Raw genomic sequence first — 23790 nt, 5'->3', positions numbered from 1 at the left:
ATTTCAAGACAGCTAAGGCAGAGCATTAACCCAAGCATGAGCCCTTCTAGGTGTGGGGCCCTGTGTGACTGCCCAGGTGCACACCCATGAAACCAGCCTTAGATGTCAGATGTAAGTGAAAAAGAGCAAACAAGGATGACTCCACTTCTGTTCTGGTCATGTCATGTCATGTCTGTTAGATCTGTTCAGGAAGTGGTCTGTATTCCGTTGGACCTTAGGAAATTGCTGCTTTGATGGATCAAACATAGTCACATGTCAGCAGTTTCCTGTGGGTCACCCTGATCTAAGTCTGGTATTTAGTGGTGCCACGGAATGAATATTTGTGTCCCCCCTCCCCAATTGAAGCCCTAATTGCCAACATGATGGTATTTGGAGGTGGGGCCTTTGGGAGGTAATTAGGGTTAGTTAGGTCATGAGGGTGGTGCCCTCATGATGGGATTAGTGGCCTTTTAAAAGGAGAAATCTCTCTCTGCATGTGCATGTACCAAGGAAAGATCTGCAAATCAGGAGGAAGGCCGTCACCAAGAACTCGATCATGCCGTTACCCTGATCTTGGATGTCCAGCCTCCAGAATGTGAGAAATAAATTGTTGTTTAAGCCACCCAGTCTGTGGGATTTGGATGGCCACCACAGCTGACTAGGACAGGAAACATCAGGGCTGGAGACTCAGGTTGGGATCAGAGATTGCATAGGGAGGAGGCACCATGGAAGAGTGGACAGACTGTGGAGCCCCCCAATATCTAAAGGTCAAGCCAAGGCGGAGACACAGAAGGAGGGGCAGTGAGGCAGGAGAAGACTGATGAGGAGGTGAAGTCACTACAAGAGGGTTTCAAGAGTATGAGGACAGCTGTGTCAGATGTGGCCAAGGTCAGGGAGGTGAAGTGGGGAAAGTGGCCCCTGGATTTGGGAACAGGGAGGTTTCTGGTGTCCTGGACAGGAGCAGTGTCAGTAGAGTGGTGGGACAAAAGTTTGAGTGGGGTGGAGCAGGGGGAATAGGAGGGAGATGAGGAGTGGAGAAGACCACATACAATTCTTTGGGTAAGTTTTGCCTATGTGGTGGGACAGAGAAGTGGGCAGGAGACAGAGGGGAAGGGGGCGCAGAGAGAAGGGTATTTTTCTTGATTATAAAATAGCTAAGACATACAAAAAGATTTACAAAATAATAACCCTGGCATGCGCCCACGCCTCAGCTAAAGAAATAATTCCAATATGGTTGCATATGGCCTCAAGCAATCCTCCTGCCTTGGCCTCCTAAAGTGCTGGGATTGCAGTTATGGGCCACCAGCCTAAAATTCCTCATATATTCTGGATTCTAGACTCTTACCCAATACACAATTTGCAAATATTTACTCCAGTTCTGGAGTTTGTCCTTTCACTTTCCTGGTAGTGTCCTTTGATGCAGAAAAGCTTTTAATTTTAATGAAGTCCAATTTATCTATTTTGTTGTTGTCGTTGCTTGTCCTTTTGATGTTATATCTAAGAATCCTTTGCCAAATCCAAGGTTATGAAGATTTAACACCTGTGTTTTCTTCTAAGCGTTTTATAGTTTCAGCTCTCACATAAAACAAGTAATATTTTAATGCAATATTTTTCAAAATCAAAATTAATGCAAAAAATATTTTGATGCACAAAATATCAACAATTTTAATAAAAACAGGATCTGCCCCTGCACTACTCAGTTGACTCCAGGCTTGTGGCCGATGGCAGAGCTCGGCGCGGTCTGACTCTGCAGGACGGGGGAGCTGTCCTTGCGCTGCACTTCCTTGAGAAGGGAGGGGCAGGAGCCCCAGGGCAGCAGTGGGACTCAGTAAAGCTGGTCCAGGACATGTCGGCCCAAAATGACATCTGAATATGTGGTGTGCGCGTGCGGATGCCTTCCCAGTGGGACTGCATAGAACTTGAAAGTAACCGCTGTCCCAGGGCTCCCCTGCCTCCCAAGGGACCCTGACTGCAGCAGCCTCCCCAGTAGGGTCCCCGGCGGGGGGAGGGGAAGACAGGCAAGACCGGGCTGGACCACCCGGCGCGCATCCCGAGGCCGGCGCCCTGGCCTTCCTGCCCCAGGCCCCCGGTCTGATGGGGGAGGCAGGCGCGAACACGGAGGCTCCCAGCAAAGTGCCCCCCAGCCCGGGAGCAGGGGAGCCCGCGGACGCCCCTCGGACCACCCGACTGGGCGGCCCAGCCCCGGCACGGAGTCGCTCGGCGGGGCCTCCGGAGCCGGCCCGGGTCCCCTGGGCCAGGGCGGGTCTGTCCGAAACCCACCAGTAAGCGAGCGGGAGAGCGCGCCCGCCCCGCCCCGCCCCGCCGCTCCCCGGAAGGCCGGGCGGCGCCGGGAGCCGCGACCCGCGGGACCCGGAGCAGCGCACCATGGCCGCGCCCGCGCCGCTGCGCGACTGCCAGGTACGCGGAGGCCGCCCCCGGCCGGGTCCCCCTCGGGCGCCGGGACCCGGGGGGTGGCCCCGCGCCGGGCGGGCGGCATCGGGCCTGCGGGCAACCCGGGGTCAGGCGGGGGACGCCGGCCGGCAGCGGCGCGGCGGAGGGGCGGTGGACCTGGCTGGGGCGCGGGACGCGGGCACTTCAGGGGTCAGCGGGATAGAAGGGACCAGGGGACTCTCTTGTGGGTGTCCCCATTAAGGGACACAAGCGGTGCCCCTTGAGGTCCTGGTAACCCCGAGACCTCCTAAAAACTTGGCTCACTGGGCATGGCGTGGTTCGCAGGGACGCCTGGCTATAGTGAGGGTCTCCCTTGACCCCACCCAGGGCAGGGAGCCTGAGCCCATTTTGCAGATGAGGAAGATGAAGGTCACAGGGGCCAGAAGGCTTGTCCACAGCTACCCAATACCAAACCTGAGAAGGTGGCCCTCTGAGCTGGCCGGGAGTAAAGGGCATTTCCTGTGCCCAGAGGAGCCACCAGACAGTGCCCTGGCAGGACACCGAGGGTAGTCATTACAGTGAACAAACCTGTCCTGGGAGATGTTTGCACTGCCACACTTGGAGGTCAGATGTCTGAGGCAGCGGGGAGATGGGAGGAGTGCTCTGGTGGCTGGCAGGTAGTGTGACTCTGCCCGCCAGATGGAAAGACCACCCCGGCCTCTGTCTTGCCTGCCAGACCCCTTGTTGTGCTGAGGGGTCCTGTTTACCCAGTGTCTGCTCATAGTCACCTCGTTCGGGCCTCCCCAGCCCATTTTACAGAGGGGCAGCCAAGGGTCTGAGAGGGAGGATCTCACCTGAGGGTACACAGCTGTTCAGAGCTTGCTGGGGTTTGCATGGGGACGGGGGCTCAGCTCTCTCTCTCTGCTCTACACTGTGAAGTCTGAGAGTGCCCCACAAGGCCTCATCTTACGATTGCTCGGCATTTGGAGATCTGTGAGTGTGTTGGGCGTTGGGGTTTGTGTGTGTTTAGGTTTGAAGGACTCCTTGGAATAAGGCCCTGGTGTTCCTTCCTTGTCGTGTGCAGGCGTGGAAGGACGCTGGGCTCCCACTCTCCACCCCAAGCAACGAAGCCTGCAAGCTGTTTGACGCCACCCTGACCCAGGTATGCCTGCCGAGAGAAGCGGTGGCCCCTTCTGTGAAGGTCTGTGGGCAGGGTTTTTAATTGGTGAATGCTTTTTAAATTGCACTGTGACCCTAAGGTGCGATAGGTGCAGTAAATCTGTGTACTCTGTACTGAGGAGGTGGGAACGTGTGGCGCCGTCTCTGTGGGCCCACAGCACGGCTGAGAGGGCCTCTGCACTGCCCTCTTTCCCCAGGTCCCTAAGTGGGGGGCACAGAGCTGGGGGCTCACCATGAGGGATGGTTCTGTGCTGAGCCTCCACAGGTGTCCCTCCGTGGCCTGCTGAGGGTTCCATGTGGGGCTCTGCCCCGTAGGGCGTGGCATCCTGTCCTGGGCTAATCTGTGAACATACTACTCTCACCTGGGGCTGTGCCAAGACCTTCTGGCACTTTAACAGTTATTTCTACAATGATGAGTCTATAGTTTTAGAACTAGGAGGGGTCTCAGAAGTAAGGGCCAACTAGTTTGTTTAACAGGTGGGGAAGCAGAGCCCCAGAGAGTTGAACCAACTTGAGTTTAAGGTCTTCTAGTGAGTTAGAGATAGAACCAGGATGCACCTAGGTCTAAATACACCGATGGAAAACTAAAGCTTGGCTTTATCCAGAGCTGCGAGACTGCTGCGTACTGCCTCTGTCTGTAAGACACGAGGACCAGGGAAGCTCCTAGAAGCATACAAGCTGAACAGGAAGACTAATGAAGTTAGCTATGCCACGGGCGCGTCTGCTCCCAGCCTGTCCTTGCCAGGGACTCCACCGCGTGCCCTTGAGCCCTTCATCTATTTTGTGTTCAACGTTGGTCCACTTGCCTCTCCAGTACTCTACTGGCCTCTGTAGAGCTCTCAGTTTGTCACAGGCCACGTTTCCCCGATTCAGTGGCAGCTTATCCTCTCAGCCTGTGCGTGTTCTGTGCTGCGTGCGCACATTGGTGTCTCTGAGCCATCCTGCATTAGAACCCAGGTTCTCTGAGTCTCCGTGCCGGCTCCCCTGACTCTTGTTACAATGCGTATGCTAATTGTGTGTAGATGTAGGTTTGACAACTGAAAAGGCACATTTTAAAATCCAGTGCGTTGTTATAGTTTTAGGATTTTTTGAAAACAGGCATTTAAAAAAAGGACTAGAAACAAATATATCGAATTGTCAAAAATGGTAATGAGAAGAGATTAGATTAAGTTTCAGCTTCCAGCTTTTGTGTCCTTTTCTAACTCTCTGTAATGAATTTTTACTGTGGCTATTTTTAAAAGGTATGAGTAAGAAGCAGAAATGTCCCTATCGTGACCAATTTCAAGGCCCCTCTTAGGGCTGAAGAAGCCAATGGGTGGCAGATCACCTGCCAGGAAGAACCTTCCTTTTGATGTTTCTTTTTTTGGAAATGGTGGCATCACCAGCCCTAGAAAGTGTGCCTTGAGTTATATGTATTTAATCTCTTCATATAAGATCAACTAAGTTGTATTTTCTTTGGGTTAGAGTCCAGAAAACACTCAATGTTCTAGAAAGGAAAAAAGAAACACATCATCATCAATATGATCCAAGGACTCCATGAGGACACCTTTGTTTGACCTTTTTCAGTATGTGAAGTGGACCAATGACAAGAGTCTCGGGGGCATTGAGGGCTGCCTGTCAAAGCTCAAAGCAGCAGATCCGACCTTCGGTGAGTAACATCTTCCCTGAGTGAGGAGCCCAGTTTCAGGGATCCAGCCTCTGTCCCATTCCCTGACCACAGGGACTTAGTTGGTTTGGGGAAGGCATGTGGGGTGGCAGCATCCAGTCTGGCATTTGGACAGAGGGAGGGAATGGACAGCTTCCATCGGGTTTGGAATAACACCCGTTACCATAAAGATGCTAATCAAAGGCGGTTTTCAATTTTTTCTCTAATTGCCATCAATTCCGCAAGGAAAACGCTGATCCCACTTTTGAGATGAGGAAACCATGGTTCAGTGAGAGTAAGACATGTACCCAAAGCCACCTAGCCGGTAGTTGAGGGGCTGGGATTAGCCCAGACCTCTGGATCACAAGAGGTGGCCACTGCAGCCTTGGTCAGGGGACAGGTGAGGCCTCACCCAGAGTGGCTGGGATGGGATGAGGACCAGCGGGTGGCAGGGGCTGGCATCTAGGCGAGCTATGTGTGTGGCCGGCATGGGAAGGTTAGCACAGTGCATTCCAGAACTCCAGGTGGGTGGCCTTAGTATGGGGCAAGGTTCTGGGTCTGGGAGAAGGACAGTCCTCTCGTCAGGGCAGCTGTTCCCCCCGCTGCAGCCTGGTCACACTGAAGGCAGGGAGCTCTCTACCCTGGCAGGGACAAGACAGGGAAAGAACTGGGAAGAACTGGGGAAGCTGAGCACAGCCGAGCAGGGAGCAGTAGCCAGGGATGGGTCAGGCTCTCTGAGCAGACCTCAAGCCCCCAGTCAGAAGCAGGGCCCACTAGGTGGTCCCACCTCTATGATTGGATCCTAGGTGGGTCCCAGGCCTGGGCTGTGACTGGATTGCAAACACTGGTGGACACCCTGCCTCTCTCGAGGTGGGGGCTGGGAAGTCCTGGTGGGGCCTGGGGGCCAGCACACCTGCCAGCAAGGCTGCTGCAAGGGCCACAAGGCACCCTCCCTGCTAACTCTGCTGCGAGAGCCACGCAGACAGGATCGTGGCTTCTGTGCTCCGGGGCCTCCTTAGACCAGCCCCCTGAGCAGCGTCCATGAGTGCCCCTGGGAGGCCATGTGCCGGTTGTGGTGACAAGTCAATCGATGAGTCTGCAGACAGCCCCTAACTGCACCATCGAGTGCCTGGCACTGAGCAGAATGCCCCCGTTAGACACGTGTTTGTGGGCGCTTTGAGACTTGCCACTCCCTCCATCTGAATCACCAGCCGCTTTCCAACCCTTCGCCAGCGATGGGCCACGCCATCTCCAACGGCCTGGTGCTGATTGGCACTGGAAGCTCCGTGAGGCTGGACAAAGAGCTGGACCTGGCTGTGAAGACGATGGTGAAGATTTCGAAAACGCAGCCACTGACGCGGCGGGAGCAGCTGCACGTGTCTGCGGTAGAGACCTTTGCCGAGGGGTGAGGCCCCAGCCCGGCCAGCGGCTGACCCTCCGAGGCTGCGCTTGGCCTGACAGGGTCTCCCTTTCCCGGTGCCCTTGGGCAGGGGGTGGCCTGGGCGCGGTCCTGCCCCACCTCCTGAGATCCTCCAATGGGAGGTTGCAGCCTGCTGCTCCGTCCTCAGCTGAGTGCTGGATGAGGAAGCAGCTGGCAGGATTCCCATCTTGGTGTTCAGAATAACTATTTGGTTTTGTTAAATACATTGTGTATTATTCTCATTACAAAAATAATAGGGTAGGCCGGGCGCGGTGGCTCACGCCTGTAATCCCAGCACTCTGGGAGGCCGAGACGGGTGGATTGCTCGAGGTCAGGAGTTCGAGACCAGCCTGAGCAAGAGCGAGACCCCGCTCTTAGTATTTTCTACTAAAAATAGAAAGAAATTATCTGGCCAACTAAAAACATATATAGAGAAAAAATTAGCTGGGCATGGTGGCGCTGGCCTGTAGTCCCAGCTACTCGGGAGGCTGAGGCAAGAGGATCGCTTAAGCCCAGGAGTTTAAGGTTGCTGTGAGCTAGGCTGACACCAGGGCACTCACGCTAGCCTGGGCAACAGAGCAAGACTCTGTCTCAAAAAAAAAAAAAAAAAAATAGTAATAATAATAATAGGGCAAGACTCTGTCTCAAAAAAAAAAAAAATAAATAATAATAATAATAGGGCCACATTACCGAAATAACTAGAAGAGAGAAGAAAACGTTCCCGCATATGCTACTTGTCCTCACACTGCCTCCAGGTCACCCGCTACTCTGTTCCCACGGTGGTCCCCGGGCTCTCCGGAACAGCCTCGTGTCGGCCCGGGCAGGCGAGATGCCCCGCAGAGCTGGGTGACCTGAGCTTACTGTGCAGGCGTTGAGAAAGTCCTGCCCTGCTCCTTCTGGAGAGTCAGCCAGGTGTGGAATCCCACCTCGGAGACTTCCTGCAGCTGGCGCAGGGTCTCCAGTGGAAGTGCCTTTGGCCATTTGTTAACCCAGTGTTTTTGTAACGTGAACTAGAGAGTAAAGTTTCCCACTGTTTTTTCAATATTCTGAGCTATAACCTAACATAGAAACCAGTTCAGTGCAGACCGTGACATTCGTGAGAGGCAACGCCTTTTACGCTCCCCGTGTAGGTGGACTGTGTGCTCAGTGTTGCTGAGAAATCTCTCTTGGCTTCCAGGAACTTTCCGAAAGCCTGTGAACTGTGGGAACAGATTCTCCGGGACCACCCGACAGACATGTTGGCCCTGAAATTCTCCCACGATGCCTACTTTTACCTGGGCTACCAGGAGCAGATGCGCGATTCTGTTGCTCGAATCTACCCCTTCTGGACACCTGACGTCCCCCTTAGCAGGTAGGTGTTGGTCGGAAGTCACATCATTTCTATTTCTTAATCTCTCTCTCTCCTGCCCTAAAAATACGGCAATTCTTTCGGCACTGTCCTAAAAACAATGAGACTACTGTGGCTGTTCTCCTCGTTCTTTAACGTTCAAAGGCTGCACTTTCTTCACTTCATCTTCGTCCCGCTGCGAATGACGCAGTACCATTGTGTGTCAGTCGGGGTGGGCTGTTTTGTTGCAGTAACAAACCTTCCCTGGATTTTCTTCCTGAAAGCTATTACAGCAAAGGTTGATTTCTCACCCATATGACATGTCCATCTCAGGAGGGCCAAGGGACCTGCGACCATGTCCCGTCCCCCTCCAGGGTCCTGGCTGATGCAGCAACTGCCCTCGGATGCACCGTCGCTCAGAGGGAAAAGCGAGCTCTCCTGGGGGCTCACAATGGCGTTTAAGGGCTCAGAATGACAGGAATAACCTGCCACCCCCAAGTCATTGGCCAGAACTGACCACATGACCTGACCCACCCACAGGAGACCAGGAAGTACAGCTGTACCTTGAGCTTGGGAAGAGGGGAGGCCTGGGTGTCTCTTGACAGCCCCGGTGACCACCACACGTGACGGACTCCGCCATGTCTTAATCACAGGATGGTTGTGAGTTCAAACAGGCTAATAGATTGAAGAGCTGTCTGTTAGGGCTCTCCAGAGAAACTGATCCAATAAATAACGTGTGTCTCTCAGAGAGAGAGAGAGAGAGAGAGAGAGAAATGGAGAGATTTATTTTAAGGAGTTGGCTCATGTGATTGTGGGGCTGGCAAGTTCAAAGTCTGCAGGGCAGGGCAGCAGGCTGGAGACGCCTGTGGCCGTCGGCAGCACAGTCTTGCGTCCGAGGGCAGCTGCAGGCAGAGCTCCTTCTGGGGGCCTTGGCCTTTCCTCTAAGGCCTTCAACTGATTGGACGAGGCCCACCACACATGGAGGGGAATCTGCTTTACTCAAAGTCTACTGATTTAAATGTGAATCACCCTAAAAAATGCCTTCATAGCAACACCTGGACTGGCGTTTGACCGAACAGCTGGGTACGATGGCCCAGCCAAGTTGACAGGTAAAACGTACCATCCCAAGAGCCTAATAGTACCTGACACACGGTAAGCGCTGAATAAATGTTTAGATGCTGAGGGTTAAATGACCCCAGTAAGCACTCAATAAATGCTGAAAAAAAAGAAAAAAGATAATTCTGGAAGCCGGTGCTCTGGAACACTGCTTCAGTGAGTAACAGGAGCTACAGTAATAAAGATAACCTCCGAATCTCCGTAGAAACACCATGGCTCTATCTTGTTTTCACTTAACCCCAAAACCACAGGGGAGAGCACCCCTTTCATGTGTGGCTGCCCGGGATGCTCAGGTGCCAGTGGGTACAGGTGAGAAAAGGAAGTACGCGTTTATTCAGCACAGCATGTTCATCTGGGCTAGAGAGTGAGCTGCCAGACAGGGCCCAGCCTGCAGGAGTCTGGGGCTGGGGAGGGGCCTGGCCATCCCCCGAGTGCAGTCCAGGCTGGGCAGGGGGCCGTGCAGGGTGCTGCGGGCGCAGAGGAGGAGCCACTGCCAGCCCTTGGGTCACAAAGGCTTCCCAGGGAGGTGATCCTGGGCCAGGCCTCTGGGTGGGTGTCACCAGGCAGACAGGCGGGAGAGGACCCTCGTCATCCTCAGCAAAGACCCTGTGTTGATTCTTAGGCGGGGGGACGCTGTCAGTGCCGGGTTTCGGGACGACCGTGTGGATGACACAGTTCACTTTGCCCCTCACCAATCGGAAGCCTTGAGATGCTGAGAGGCGCAGAGCTTGGCATGGGGTTAGGGTGTGTATCGGTCTCCTGTGGCTGCTTGTTACAAAGTGCGGCCGTCTGGGTGGCTTTGGGCAGCAGACATTGATTCACTTGTGGTTTTGGAGGCCAGAACTTCGAATCGAGGTCTCAGCAGTGGCTCCCTCCGGTTGCTCTCGGGGAGGATCCACTCTTGCCTCGTCCAGCACCTGGCGGTGGCTGGACTCCGTGGCGTTCCTTGGCCTGCAGCTGCCTCACTGATGTAGTCTCCACCTGCTGTCTTCCCTCCCTGTCTCTGTGTCTTCCCACGGCCTCTTCTGGGGACACTGGCTATTGGATTAGGGCCACCCTGATCCAGTGTGAACGTATCTAAACTTGATTACACCTGTGAAGACCCTACTTCCAAAAAAGGTCACATTCACAGCCGCTGAGAGTTAGGACTTCAGCACATCTCTTTGGGGGGACACAGTCCCACCAGCTACCAGTCCCTCTTTGTGTTTTGAGATATTTTTTCTCATTTTTAGCTATGTGAAAGGCATCTATTCTTTTGGATTGATGGAAACCAACTTCTACGATCAGGCAGAAAAACTCGCCAAAGAGGTAAGAGGGCCCTTCCTGAGGTGCCCGACCCTTCAGGGCCCCCGTGAGTCACCCCACTTCTGGGCCTCGTTTCCTCGGAGACGCTGGGGAGAGCCCCTGTTAGTGTGGGCAGCTGCTGCCTGCCTGGGGCTCACCGAGTGTCTGTCACTCGTGTGCCTCCCAAGGTCCTCAGAGCCATGTGCCTTGGGCAACGATGGTTCTGCATCTGTAGACAAGGACAGTGAGGCTCAGGGAGGCTGCGGTCACCTCACTCACTCTGGGCTGCGGAGAGTGGTGGCCCTGTGTGGTGGGACAGGAATGTTGGTGGGAAGCGTACGTACACACTGGCTTTTCTTCCTCGAACTTCACGTTTCTAGCATCACCCGCGGCACCCAAGGTTCAGTGATTGGAGCAATGATTGCCAATCATGGTGACTGGTGGGCACGCTGGGCCCAGGACAAGTGGCAGGCTGTGGCTGTCAGTGTGTGAGCTGTCACAGCTCTGGGAGTCCCTCCCCTCCTCTCCTCTTCTTGCAGGAGTGGAAACTGAGACCCAGGGAGGGGCCGTCATGCATACAGGAGTGACAAACACTCCTGTGCCGGGCTTGGTGCTGGCACTTTATATACGCCTGCCTGTGTCCACACGTCTCTGCCCACGTAATGTTAGCCTCCTTGTTGCCTGGATAAGGGACTCAGAGAGAGGCCAAAATGTGCCTAACACCACATAGCTCAGAGATGGCAGAGCCAGATTGTCACCCAGGCCACTTGATTGATGGCTGTCCTTTAAGCTGCCTGGGCTAGACCCTGGCTTCCCAGTATCCCAGCCAGGGCTCTTTCCCCCGGAAGGTGCCCTCGTTAGCCTGCAGCACCCCCCCAGGAGAAAGCCCATGGGGCTCAGGGGGGTCTCTGAACACTGCTCTGATTACGGAATCGGAGCCCAGACTCGAGGCTCAGGGTGGGTGCTTCTCTGCTTTAGCTCCGAGTCAGGGCTGGGGGAGACCTGGGTGGCTTCCTGGTGATCTTGGCTCCATGACCTGGGTGACCAGGCACCAATGTCCAGGGGTCAGCCACAGGAAGGTCCCTCGGAGACCATCGCAGCTGGACCCCGCTGTTAGGGGGCATCCATCTACACCCTGAAGGCTGTCGGGACGGCTGGCGAAGCTTTGGACATGGGTAGCTGTGGCGAGCCACCTGTGGCAGGTGCCCCCAGAGGGAGGCTGGAAGATGCAGGTCATGCCTCACAAGGAGTGACAAGTGTTGGAGGCTCCCTCCCTGCTCCCTCCTGCCGGTGCCCACTCTCTGAGCCAACACCAGCACCCCACAGACAAGAGCAAGACCAGGCTATCATGGTATCAGGGTGGCAACTCGTGGGCCGTGTGCCTGTGGCCCCAGGCCAGCGAGGGGCAGGAGAAGCCATGGACTGCTAGCCGGGCAGCAGCGGGCAAAGGCACAGCCACAGAGCTCAGGGACCTGGAGCTCCGAGTGGCTTCGTGGGCTGAGACCTTAGGGTGTAGGGGGTGTCAGGGTGCCAGGAGCCAGGGCTGGAGGTGGACAGGCAGGGGCCAATTGGGCTGGGCCTGGTGCCCCAGGAAGCCAGTTTGGACTTTCCCAGGGAAGCTTGGGAGGCCTCCAAGAGAGGGAGGAAGTTGGTCAGCCCCTCACAGATGCGGTAGCCACAGTCCTTCGTGTCTGCTTCGGGTCCCCGTGCCCAGCCTGCTCAGACTGCCCCGCAGTCTCTCCAGATGTCCTGTGCTCACTGCCTGGGGGTGCCCACGACTCCTACAGACGAGCCTTCTTTCTCTCTGTGTTCCCTTGTGGAGCGGGCAGGGCCCACAGAAGCTGAGTGTGGGAGCAGGGTGCAGGGCTTGCTGGGGACAACCTACTGCCACAACCCTGCAGCAGGTACCAGGCCAGGGCAGAGGGGCTCGGGGCTGCTGGACACCTGTGAAGGGTGTGGGAGACTGAGGCAGCGGGGCTGAGAGCAGCCCATGATTTGGTGTGGGGGACCTGGGCAGGGGCCAGTCTAGGGGACCTCTGTGAGTCTCAGTTTACTGCTCTGCACCTGACACTCATTAGGCACTCAGCAAACATGAGCTGAATGAAACTGCTAGGAAGTGAGAAGCATTCCATGTGTCCTGCCTGTGTCTCTGGTCACTGTCAAACTCAAGGGTCAGTGAATGGCAATTGTCATTCATAGCTGTGATGTCAGAGCCAGCTGTTTCTGAGCCCGGAAAGCCGTGTGTGTAGTCACTGCATGTGCGGTGGTGGGACAAGGCAGCAGCCACAGCCCACGGAGCACTTAACAGTCCACGCTGTGCTCCTGTGGACAGTGGCCCCTCCGCCAGAGGGAAACTGAGGCCTAGAGAGGTTGGGCAGCATGTCTCATGTGACTCAGCTGTATACAGGAGGCTGTGGGGTCAGGGAGCGAGCCCTGGCTTTGGAAAGACCATGTTGCCATTGAGCTGTGTGACCCTGGGCAAGTTGCTTAGCCTCCCTGAGCCTCCGTTTCCTCATCTGTAAAATGTGCAATGAGACCCTCCATGGCAGCGTCCTGTGGTTGGTGTCCCAAGCTGGTGAGCCCTGGGCCCGCGGGACACGGTGCTGGTGGTTGGGTGGTGATGGGTTGGAGTCGGAGCCCTGTCCCCATGCTCTTGCCTCCTCCCGCTTGGGCTCCTCTTGCCCCTCAGACACGCGTGGCCCGGCCCGGGCAGTCTGACTAACACCCCCCCGCCCCGCCCCGCGTAGGCCTTGGCCATTACCCCGACAGACGCGTGGTCGGTGCACACCGTCGCCCACATCCACGAGATGAAGGCAGAGCTCAAGGAGGGGCTGGAGTTCATGCAGCGCTCAGAGAACCACTGGAAGGTACGATTCTTGCCCCCGGGTCCCCTCCCTGGAAGGTTCAGTGCGTCACCTTGAGTCAGGCTGCGGCTTTCTGGGCAGGAGTTACAGGTGCGGTTTGGTTCTCGGGGAACTTGCGTTCAGCTTGGAGGGGTTTCTGTCGCGCCGTAGGGTCCCCCGAGAGCCCCACTGCTCCCCAACCTACCGGCATTTTGCAGGCAGTTCTAGGATTGGTCTTGGCCCGAGGCATCTGGCTGTGAAAGGTCAGGAAATTGCGGGGGACGGAGCCTGGCGGGGATGAGGCCTGGGAGCCCCCGAGCTGCCGCTCCTGCCGGCGCCTCAGGGTGGCACAGTGCAGCGGGAAGGGAGGTCCGTGGGGGCACTGGCGCAGTGACAGCCTGCAGCGCTGGCATGCGGGGCCAGGGCCTTGTGGGGGAGGGGTTCCTTCCCGGGGCCTGACCACGCCGTGGCCTCACTGTTCCCACTCCTGCTGCCCGACTTCGCCCAGCCCAGCTGCCGCTCGATGCCCTCTGAGGGCCTGTCCCTCCCTCCCCCGTCGCGGTGGAGGCGCTTGCTCCTCCGTGTGGGCCGGTTGTCCCAGGGCTGGCCTCTGGCGCACAGCCTGGCACCTGTCCAGGTGGGGTCGCTGCCCTGCCCTTCTCCGTGCCATGGTGGGCTCCCGAGGGCACCGAGGGCTGAGGTGGTGGGTCCCTCCCAGGGCCCGGCACCAGCTCAGTGATGTGAGTGTGCAAACCAAGGAGAGACCGGGAGCGGAGGAGCCAGCGTCACCGGCCATCTGAGCAGCTCCCTGCCCAGGGCACTCCCAGGGAGATGAATTTACACGGAGGCAGATTACTGGCTCTCCGGGAGTGGCCCTAGGTAAAGCAGGTGTTTGAGAGCGTGAGGTTCCCGTGAACTTCTGTCTAAGGATCTCCAGGCTCTGGGACTGGAGAGGCCCTGGGGGCATCGGTAGCCTCGGGCCCCTGGGCAGACACTGTTAGTTCTTGCCGGAGAGAGCGCGTGGTCTGGGCTGGGGGCCAGCTGGTGCAGCCGTGCCCTCCTGCCGAGGGGCAAGGGCTTGCCCAGGCAGGACCGGGGACCGGGAGGCCTGGCAGGATGCAGCACTGGCGGGCATCACTCTCTTTCCCGGAACTCTGATTCTGTGTGGCCTGAGATGCCTGCGCTTGAGGCCTGGCTCTACCCTGGGTAGAACTTGATCACTCTGAGCCTCGGTTTCCTCATCTACTGCCATATCTGTGGAGCTCTTGGCCCCAAATGAGTGCCCATTGTGGGCAGCTGAGGCTGGGGTCATCTCAGAACGGGCCGTCATCCTCTGATGCCTTCATCTGTCGCCCGCATGGCTCCTGGTGGCCTCTGGCCTGGCTGGACGGCCCTGGGTGTGGACAACACAGCCTGAGGCTCCCTGTCCACCTCCTGTGCACACCTCAGGTGTTTGGCTGCCTAGCTCAGAGCTCAGTCAGACTCTAGTCCCTGCCCAGGCCTGTGTCCCGCCCCAGCGACCCCTCGAGGATCCAGCCCAGAATTCTCTGTCCTCGCAGGGCTGGTGAAGTGGAAAGAGCAGCCTCCTGGCAGCGCATGAGCTACACCATGACAGGGACTCTCTCGGGGATGTGGAAACCCAGGGGAGGCATCAAACCCAAGCAGGCTTTGGGGGGCAGTGGTCAGGAAAGGCTTCCTGGAGGAGGTGACCTCTGAGCTGGTACTGAAGGATGAGTAGGTGTTTGCTACGCACAGGATGGGGAGATGGAGGGTATCCCGGCCCAGGACCAGCTCAAGCAAAGACGCGAAGGCCTGTGGTGGCCTGTGAGGCAGAGGGGAGCCGGGCAGTTTGGTGTCCTCGAGCCCAGGTGCAGGGTGGACCTGGGCTGTGCTGGAGGCGTTGTCAGTTGCTCTTTCCAGGGGCAGCAGGAGGTGTCCAGGCAGTGGAGGGACTGACTGCCCAGGCCTCAGGAGGAAAGGCTGGTGTTCTGGTGGGGGCTGGCCCCCCAGGTGGGCTGGGGCAGGTGAGCTCCGTGGTCTCAAGGGAGAGGGGGCCTCCCCTGGGACAGGGACACAGGGTGAGGACGCCAGGTCACTTGCTCAGCGCTTACTGAATACCTGCTATGTGCGTGGCGTCAGCGAGCAATGAAGCCTTGAGTGCCGGGGAGGGTGTGTACTTGGCCCGGGGGCAAGAGGGAGGAACTCTCGGGCCTCTAGATTCACCTCTGTGTGTGTGTAGGGGGGGTAGCTCCCCTCTTTTCGGCCAGTGGGGTTTGTTTTTGGTTTCTGGGGGCTGAGTACTGTCACCTGCCGGGGCCAGGAGTCCAGTTTCCCAAACTTGGACTGTCCTAGCAGCAGCTCTGAGCCAAGCACAGGTCTTACCGTAAAACTGCTGCATGTTGAGAGGCGGCCTAGGTAACCCTCTGCACATCAGCTCCGCGCCCATACTCTGCCGGCGCTGCCGCTGCCTGCTGGAGTTGACCCTCACAGTTTTACCCAAGTGCCCCGAGCCACTGGGGCATGCCGTGGGCCTCAGGACTCTCCATGGATCCCACATTAGTACAAAAGAACACTTGTGTTTTTTCCCACAGGCCGTCCGATTTTTCTTTAATTCTCTTGTTCTTTCCCCAGGACTCTGACATGCTTGCTTGTCACAATTATTGGCACTGGGCTTTATATCTGATTGAAAAGGTAAGGTGACCGTCTGCGCTGTCTTCCCTGCAGAGATGTCCAGAGGAAGAATATTTTTCTAGCTTTTGCTCTTTGTTCACATCCCTGGAGTTAGTATCTTGTGCTTGTGCATTTGAAGGGAGCCCCGTGCAATGCAGTGTGTACATTTTCAAAGGGCTGTGCAGGCTGGAACTGCTTTGGGGATTTTGTCACCGTCCAGACTTGGAAATCACATCTACTGTGTATGGTCTGTAGACATCTTTTGGCCTGAGTGCCCCTCCGCTGCTGGAGTAGACAGCTAAGCCCGCATCCACGGGCTTGCATGAGCCGTGAGAGCCTCCCACGGGAGCCAGGGCAGCTGCTGGGGACAGCCTGGCCCCCGTGATTCCATCTGTGAGGGTGTCTCTTGCATCATAGAGAAAAACCGGAAGCTCCCTAAGTGTCCAAAGAAAGAGGGAGAGAGAGATGCTTGGAACACGAGGACCCTGTCGTGGCATCAGAATGTGACTATACAATGTCTAGAAGAAAGCAGTGGACCCAGCTGAATGTAGAATAGGGAAAATATATGTAGAAAAACAAAATGCTAGAAGGAAATAAGTAAAAGGCTCACAGCAGTTAATATAATAATACTTACATTAACGTTTCTAATAGGAAAAATAATGCTTTCTCAGGAACCGTCCCCTTGGCAGACAGCGCCAGGCCTCTGCCGTGTCTCCGCTGGGGAGTGCAGAGCCTGGCGGAAGCGGGTCACCTGCCCCTATCCTGAGACCCACGGCCCGGCACTGCCCGTGCCCCTCTGTAGGAGGTCAGGGTCATGTGCTCAGGGGGCTTTGCCCGGCCATTCCCAGTTCGTTTCTCAGTGTTACATCTGCTTCTCCAGGTGGTAATCACGGGGACTTTATTTCCAGGGCGAATACGAGGCTGCGCTGACTGTTTACGACAATCATGTAAGTCTGTGTTGACCCTGCGTGCTCTGCCGCAGCACTTTGCCTCACAGTCTCGAATAGATTGTTGAGCTCGTCAGGATTGTCCCAGCCAGAACAGACAGCTGCAGCAGGAACATATTTCTTGCTTGTGTAAGACCTCCTGGGCTTGGCTTTTGCCAAAAGCACTGTTGTAACCCGGCATGTGATGGGGACATTCTGGTGACAGGTACTGATAGATTTACACATCTAAGTGGACCATCTCAACAATTGCACACTTTTCTCCAGTCCTTTTAGATCACCTTTTTTTGGTAAGATAATTGATCTACCCAAAGGAATTTTTTTTATTTTGGTAAAATATACATAACAAGACTAAGTGGTCTCTGCAGCATTGAGCTCATTCGCATTGTTGTGCGACCATCACCACCTCCATCTGCAGAACTTTTTCATGCTCCCAAACTGAAGCTCCCCACCCCCACTACACACTAACTCCCCGGCCCCTAGGTATTCTTTTTATTTATTATTTTTTTTTTTGAGACAGGGTCTCACTGTGTCTCCCAGGCTGGAGTGCAGTGGTGTCATCATAGCTCACTGCAGCCTCCAACTCCTTGGCTTAGTGGTCCTCCTGCCTCAGCCTCCCAGGCAGCTGGGACTATAGGTGCATGCCACCATGCCCAGCTAATTTTTCAGTTTTTTGTAGAGACAAGGGTTTTGCCATTGCCCAGGCTGGTCTTGAACTCCTAACCTCAAGCGATCCTTCTGCCTCAGCCTCTCAAAGTGCTAGGATTACAGGTGTGAGCCACTGCGCCTGGCCCCTGGGTATTCTTTTGAGAGGAAAAAAGCCTGACTCACAGCTCCCAGGTGCCCCAGTGAGGGCTTAATAATAAAACCTGGGACCACAGAAATGCTTGTGATTTGGGATCTAAACATCAGAGAAAAGCACATAGTAAAGTTCCAGTAAAGTAACCCTTTCAGCATCGTCAGGACGTTGTAGTAAGAAATGAAGGGTTTCGTGCACCGTGTGCTCAGAGTAACCTGCTAAACAAAGCTGAATCTAGAAGCAAGAACGGGCCAGGCGAGTCTCCTGCCAGCGTGGTCTGGGAGTGGGAGGTGACAGAGGCCTGGTCCCGGCACATGCCCGGGTGTGCAGTGCTCTGGGCTCTTTCTTAGGTCTGCCCAGTGCCCCTTCTGGTGTCTGTTGCAGCCTGAGCCCTGGGTGAAGGTGACAGTCCTGACTGTTGGGGGAGGGGGGTGGTGGTGGCCCCCATTTGCTGAGGGCTTGCTCTGTGCAGGTCACTGCTCAGCCTGGCCTTGGGTGGCCCTTGTCTTCCAGATCCTGCCCAGCTTGCGGGCCAGCGGTGCGATGCTGGATGTGGTGGACAGCTGCTCCATGCTCTACCGCCTCCAGATGGAAGGTAGCCCCGTCTCCGCTCTCCCCCGGCCCCTGCCTTCTTCCTCCCACGCTGTGAGGGAGGTGCCATGGCCCAGGCCCAGGGCTGGGCAAGAGCTCATGGGAGAGCTGCTCCAGGGCCCTCCGCAGGCCTTGGACGGGCTGTCTGGCTGCTGTCTTGGGTGCCGCAGTGCTCCCAGCCGGCCCCGCTGCCCTTTCTGCCAGTTCCCACCACTCCTTGGTGTGAAGGTCTCCGGCTTTGTGCCCAGGATGGCACTTGCCATTCCCACGGTTTGCCTGCCAGGCCTTTGGGGCACAGATGGCACCTGGCCACCTGTCTTGATGCTGCCTCCTTTCCTAGAGCATGGGAGCTGGGCGTTTCTCAACTCCCCGGCTTTGCAGGTGGTTTCCCAACCTCGCCATGCTCTGCGGGGAGGCTGGATGGGGCGGCCACAGCTCTGGGGCAGTGGAGGGCTCCGGCCCACTGCGGGGGTGCCAGGTGCTTCTCCCCCTGTCCCCAGGCTCAGCGGAGCCAAACCTGTACCCACAAGGGCCTGGCCCAGGCCCTGGCTCAGAACTGCAATGTGGGATGCAAGACCAGGCAGGACAGTTCGGGGACCTGAGGGAGGGCACGGCAAGCTGCTTCTGGAAGGTTTCAGGAATGCTTCCTAGTGGAGGTGAAATGTGAACCATAGAAGGACATGTAGGGTTTGCCAGGCAGAGGAAGGGATTTTACACATGGAGGGAACAGCCTGTCCAAAGCCACTAGGACACACGCCAGCAGCCTGTTACCGGAGGAGTGACTGGAGGGCAGCTCCATGTGCTTGGCTGGGGCAGGGGGAGGCTGAGAGGCGGGAGCCAGGAAGCCCACCCGTGCGCAGGGCAGGTGAGCCGGAGCCCCGGCGAGCAGCGAGGAGGCCGTGAAGTTGGCGAAGAGGCGGGGGGATCTGTGAGGAGCCCGCGGGGAGGCGGGGGACCCTGGAGGAGGCCGCTGCTCCATTTTCTAGCCCTGGAAGTGAAGCCCGGGGCTGAAGAGAGGCCTGTGTCTCTTGTCCTGCCAAACACTGTCCAGAGCTGTGTGAAGAGGGAGCCCCTGAGGGCAGGTTGACCCCGAGACCCCGTTAGCCCTTTGCCGGCGGAGGCAGAGAGCTGGAAATCCGCCTGGCGCGCTCTGGGCTGCCGCAGGGCGGGTGTGAGCAGAGGTGAGGAAGGGCGAGAGGTGAGGGGGCCGCCGAGGGCGGGTGGGGGAAGGAGAAGCCGCTGGTTTCCTTGCTGTGCAGAGCGGCACACGAGCCGCTGTCTAGTGTGGCGGGTGAGAAGTGAGGTTGCGGCGATGGTGGCGGTCATGGAGGAGCCGGGGGCGGCGGGGGAGGTGGCGCTGGCTGGAGACTGGCGCAGACGCAGGGACAGTCCCGACACAGAGGGAGACGGTCGCTCGCTGCTAACTCGACAAATTAGCCGAGTACCTGTGACGTATCAGGTGCGAGATTCGAGGTAACCACAGGGACATTTGAAAAGTTTTTTGGGTTTGTCAAAGAGGTCGAAGACTTCATTTAATAACCTTCAATAGTTTTTTTTTTTTAATTTGCTTTCTACCTTATGCATCTATTGCTTTTATAATTAAACGAAATTAATACAAGCTGGGAGTCCACAGGCCTCAGCAGGTCGTGGGGCCCCCAAGGGCTGTGTGGGGCAGGAGGCCCATGGGCAGGACACGCCCTGCAGCCTCACGCCGGGCCGGGTCCCCTCCTTGTGTCCTCAGGGGTGTCTGTGGGCCAGCGGTGGCAAGAGGTCCTGCCCGTGACCCGGAAGCACAGCCGAGACCACGTCCTGCTGTTCAACGACGCCCACTTCCTGATGGCGTCCCTGGGTGCACGGGATCCGCAGACCACGCAGGAGCTGCTGACCACCCTGCGAGACGCCAGCGAGTACGCGGGGGAGCCCTTGTCAGGCTGAGGGCGAGGGTGCCAGGCCGGGCGGAGGCCTGTTCAGTGCCCGCCCCTGCCTGCAGGGAGGCTGGGGGTGGAGGCCCCACCTGAGAGCAGCTTTGGGGGTGCCCGTGGAGGGCTGTTTCCCCGTGTGTGCCCCCCGGTGTGCCGCTGCAGGTGTGGGCCCCACAGGTGTGTGGCCCACAGGAGTGTGACCCACAGGGGTATAGTTGGTTCCTCCAGGACACAGAGCTGCCTCTCCGTCCCTGGGGTGGGTACAAGAGCCTCAGTGTCACAGGGCAGCTTCCCGTGGCAGGGGACACAGTTTCCCATGGCGGGGGCCCTGGAACCAGAGGTACCTGCTGTGTACAGATCCTGGACAAGGAAGTTCTCTGCTCTCAGCCTCAGTTTCCTCATCTGTAAATCAGGAATGGTGCCTGCCAAGGACTGGTGAGGGCTGGCCTGGGAGACCTGGGCTGCCACAGCCATTCCCTCCTGGTGGCATTGCTGTCCTTGGCTTTCAGGGCCAGACCATTACCTGCAGTCCTGACAGTTGTGGGAGGTCGTACCCTTACACCCACTTTACAGTTGAGCCAACTGAGGCCAGAAGGTGGGGGACCTTCCCAGGGCCAGGTGACTGGTAATGGGCCAACTCTCACCTGGATCTGAGGTCAGAGCCCTGTTCTCCCCTCTCACTGGGCGGCCTTTCCTCAGTCATGTCACCCCTTAGGGTGGCTGTGGGGTACCAGCCCAGGGACACCTGCTGAGTAGGAAACGCCCCTCCCCCACAGCTGCAGTGTGGCAGGGCGGGCTGCTGAGGGTGCTCTTGGGTTGGCAGATCCCCAGGGGAGAACTGTCAGCACCTCCTGGCCCGAGACGTGGGGCTGCCCCTGTGCCAGGCCCTGGTGGAGGCTGAGGACGGGAACCCCGACCGCGTCGTGGAACTGCTCCTGCCCATCCGCTACCGGATCGTCCAGATTGGAGGTAGCAACGCCCAGGTGAGGCAGCCGCCCCCAGCACAGCCACCAGCCGGAGCCCAAGGGGCCTGGGTCAGGGGGCCTGTGTGCCCAGCAGCCCCCAAGCCTCTCCCAGGGTGTTGGTGCCCGCGATGTGGGAGTGTCCTTATCTCTCACAGCCCCTCCCCGGGAGAAGGGCAGGCTGGCCACTGTGGGTGGGGGCTCCCATCCCTCTCCCGCCGTCCAGGGGCCTAACTTGCCCAACTGACATTTCAGAGAGATGTCTTCAACCAGTTGCTGATTCACGCGGCCTTAAACTGCACCTCCAGCGTCCATAAGAACGTGGCCCGGTGAGCTCTTCGCCCCCTTCCCAGCACAGGACCTGGGGGCTCCCAGCTCCCTCGGCTGAGGTGGTTCCTGCTTTGAGGTTGTGAAGATGGGAGGCTGCAGGGGAATTTGTTCTCCTTTGTCACTGTGTCACTGTCAACTTGACCAAAGGGACCCAGCTGGCTCCACCCCCAGGCCCAACCAGCAGGGTTGAGTTTCTGGTGAGGCCTCTTTGCCTGGCTCGTGGACAGCCACCTTCTTGCTGTGCCCTCACACGACCTTTCCTCTGAGAGCTAGTTCTCTCATGTTTCTTCTTGCAAGGGCACTAATCCCATTCGCAAGGGCCCACCCTCATGACCTAATGACCTCTCAAAGGCCCCACCTCCTAAGACCGTCACCTTGGGATTTGGGCTTCCACATAAGCGGGGACACAGACATTCAGTGCACAGCAGGGACTCTCTCACACTGCCTGTACTGCTTTCTTCAAACTGGGTTTCTTCCCACACCTTCTGCTCTGCCACTTGCTTTTCCTGGGCCAGTCCCAGGTGTGGCTTCCTGCCCACCCTCCACCCCACCCTCCTGCCCCATCCCTCCTGTCCCCAGCATTGCACTGGGACAGGAGGGCGAGCTCTAAGTACTTGAGCTGTGGCTTTCCCCGAGGCAGACAAGGCCACGGTGACATCCACACCCTAGAATTCTTGTCCCTTTTGGTTTCTAGTTTTTATCTTTAAGACAGAGTCAAAGTGCTCTCCAACCTGGGTGTCCCGGCCCTGCTCCTGCCAGCTGTGCTTGGACGTGGCCCTGGAGGTCTGAGCTTTCTCCCCTTCCCCCTGCCCCAGCCCAGGCCTCCTGCCTCTGGGCCTAGACCCATCCTGTTCCCTCTGTGCTGCAGCCCAGGCTGCCCGTGTCTTGGGGCCAAGAGACCACCAGGCCCCAAATTCTTTTAGAAAGTTCTACAACAGAACCTCATGTCTGTTTCCTCAGGAGCCTGCTGATGGAGCGGGACGCCTTGAAGCCTAACTCACCCCTGACTGAGCGGCTCATCCGCAAGGCGGCCACCGTCCACCTCATGCAATGAGCCGGCCCGGCTGTGGCCTCCCCAGTCTGGCTGCTGCACCGGGCTAGGGGCAGGAAACAGCCAGAGCCTGTTGGTGAGGCTTTTAGAGGGAGGTCTTCAGCCTTAAGCAGAAAGCCCTGAAAACCAGCAGTTTTATGGGGGCAGGGGGCACAAATTCATTTTAAATATGATTCAGGATCTTCCAGTCCTTGTTGGGGGCCAATGTGCATTTTTAAGCAGTCAGAGCCAGTGGAGGTGTTGTCTTTCCACTTAGCTTGCAAACTCTTTTCCCAGGGACACTTCTACTTCCTGTTTTTCGGGGGTTGGAGGGCAGGGCAGGGCTGGGGCAGACCCAGCTGGAGGAGGATCTTCCAGACAAGGTCGAGGCGGCCTCCCCCACCAGGATGTCCCCTCCCCCACCAGGCTGCCCTTGAGATAAGCCCTTTCATTTAGTTTCTTTATATTCTAGACAGGTTCTGTCGTCCCATCTTTCAGCTGAGGGTACCAATGTTGGGGGAGTGACTTGTCCAGGGTCACGGCTGGTGGAGGCCCCGCCTTGCTGCCCCCACTGCCCTCCTTACAGATGAACAGGCACTTGGGGCTGCCCCTTCTGCTGTCTCTGAGGGAAGTCTTCGAGCCTCCCGGGGGGCTTTGGTGGTGCTGGCTTGGACTTGTTTCTCTTTTTAAACTGCACACCATAACGAAGCCTCAGGTATACGCTTTGGTCAACTTTGATTTTAATCACATGAATGTATGTACATTTCTGGGGTGTGAGGATTGAGCTCAGGGCTGCTCTGCTGTGGCAAAAACCAAAGTACTGTGACATGTGGCTGTAACAGGATTTGAGCTGGTCTTATGAATGCTGTCTCTGTCTCCTGCTTCCTGTGGTTAACGCGCCTGAGGTCCCTTCAGGACGTGCTGACTCTGCTGTCAGCCTTCCCGTCGGGGTGGGGGGTGTCCCAGTTGAAGATGTTTTTCAGGTTCCCTTCCTTCAGAAATTAGGTAAGCATTCACTGGGGCAGGGAGAGGGCAGGTCTCCTGGGAGGGAGAGGAACCCTCCAAATCTGTTGGGTCCCCAAGTTTGCTCAAGCCCAGGCAAATTCCTGGGATTAAAATACTCGGTTTCTTTGACTAGCTCTTGTGGGCACCTGTGAGCATCTATGTGCCAGGCCGGGAGATGGACATCTCCATGAACTTGGGGTGGGTGGGCAACACGTCAAGAAAATGGGTACTTACAATAGGCTTTCAGGTGAGGTGCCATTGTTAGAGTCGGTTCGCCTCGGCCCCGGGAACAGAAAGACAGAGTCATTGAGGCTGCAAAGGCAAAGGAGTTTTATTTTATTGACTAGCTCGAG

General features: G+C 57.0%; 1 protein-coding gene across 7 annotated transcripts; it reads left to right on the top strand.

The window, feature by feature from the left end:
• The first annotated feature begins 2314 nt into the window (after positions 1–2314).
• On the top strand, positions 2315–23295 carry TTC38 (tetratricopeptide repeat domain 38). Of its 7 annotated transcripts, none has more exons than XM_045552779.1 (14): positions 2315–2397; positions 3455–3532; positions 5116–5197; positions 6428–6599; positions 7792–7965; positions 10290–10365; positions 13089–13208; positions 15816–15875; positions 16763–16801; positions 18111–18192; positions 19930–20095; positions 20934–21093; positions 21328–21401; positions 22363–23295. In XM_045552779.1, exons 1-14 carry the CDS (start codon positions 2365–2367, stop codon positions 22454–22456), a joined length of 1410 nt encoding a protein of 469 aa, XP_045408735.1. In that variant the 5' UTR covers positions 2315–2364; the 3' UTR covers positions 22457–23295. The 7 variants fall into 7 exon arrangements, 5 of the variants coding, with proteins under 5 accessions (XP_045408735.1, XP_045408739.1, XP_045408737.1 ...); XM_045552782.1 differs by having other exon boundaries at positions 2322–2397; positions 3401–3532; XM_045552780.1 differs by lacking the exon at positions 2315–2397 and having other exon boundaries at positions 6406–6599.
• Positions 23296–23790: the final 495 nt, after the last annotated feature.

This window comes from Lemur catta, chromosome 6 (genome assembly GCF_020740605.2).
Source record: "Lemur catta isolate mLemCat1 chromosome 6, mLemCat1.pri, whole genome shotgun sequence".
Classification (NCBI taxonomy): Eukaryota; Metazoa; Chordata; class Mammalia; order Primates; family Lemuridae; genus Lemur; species Lemur catta.
This window is presented reverse-complemented; position numbering and strand designations above follow the sequence as displayed.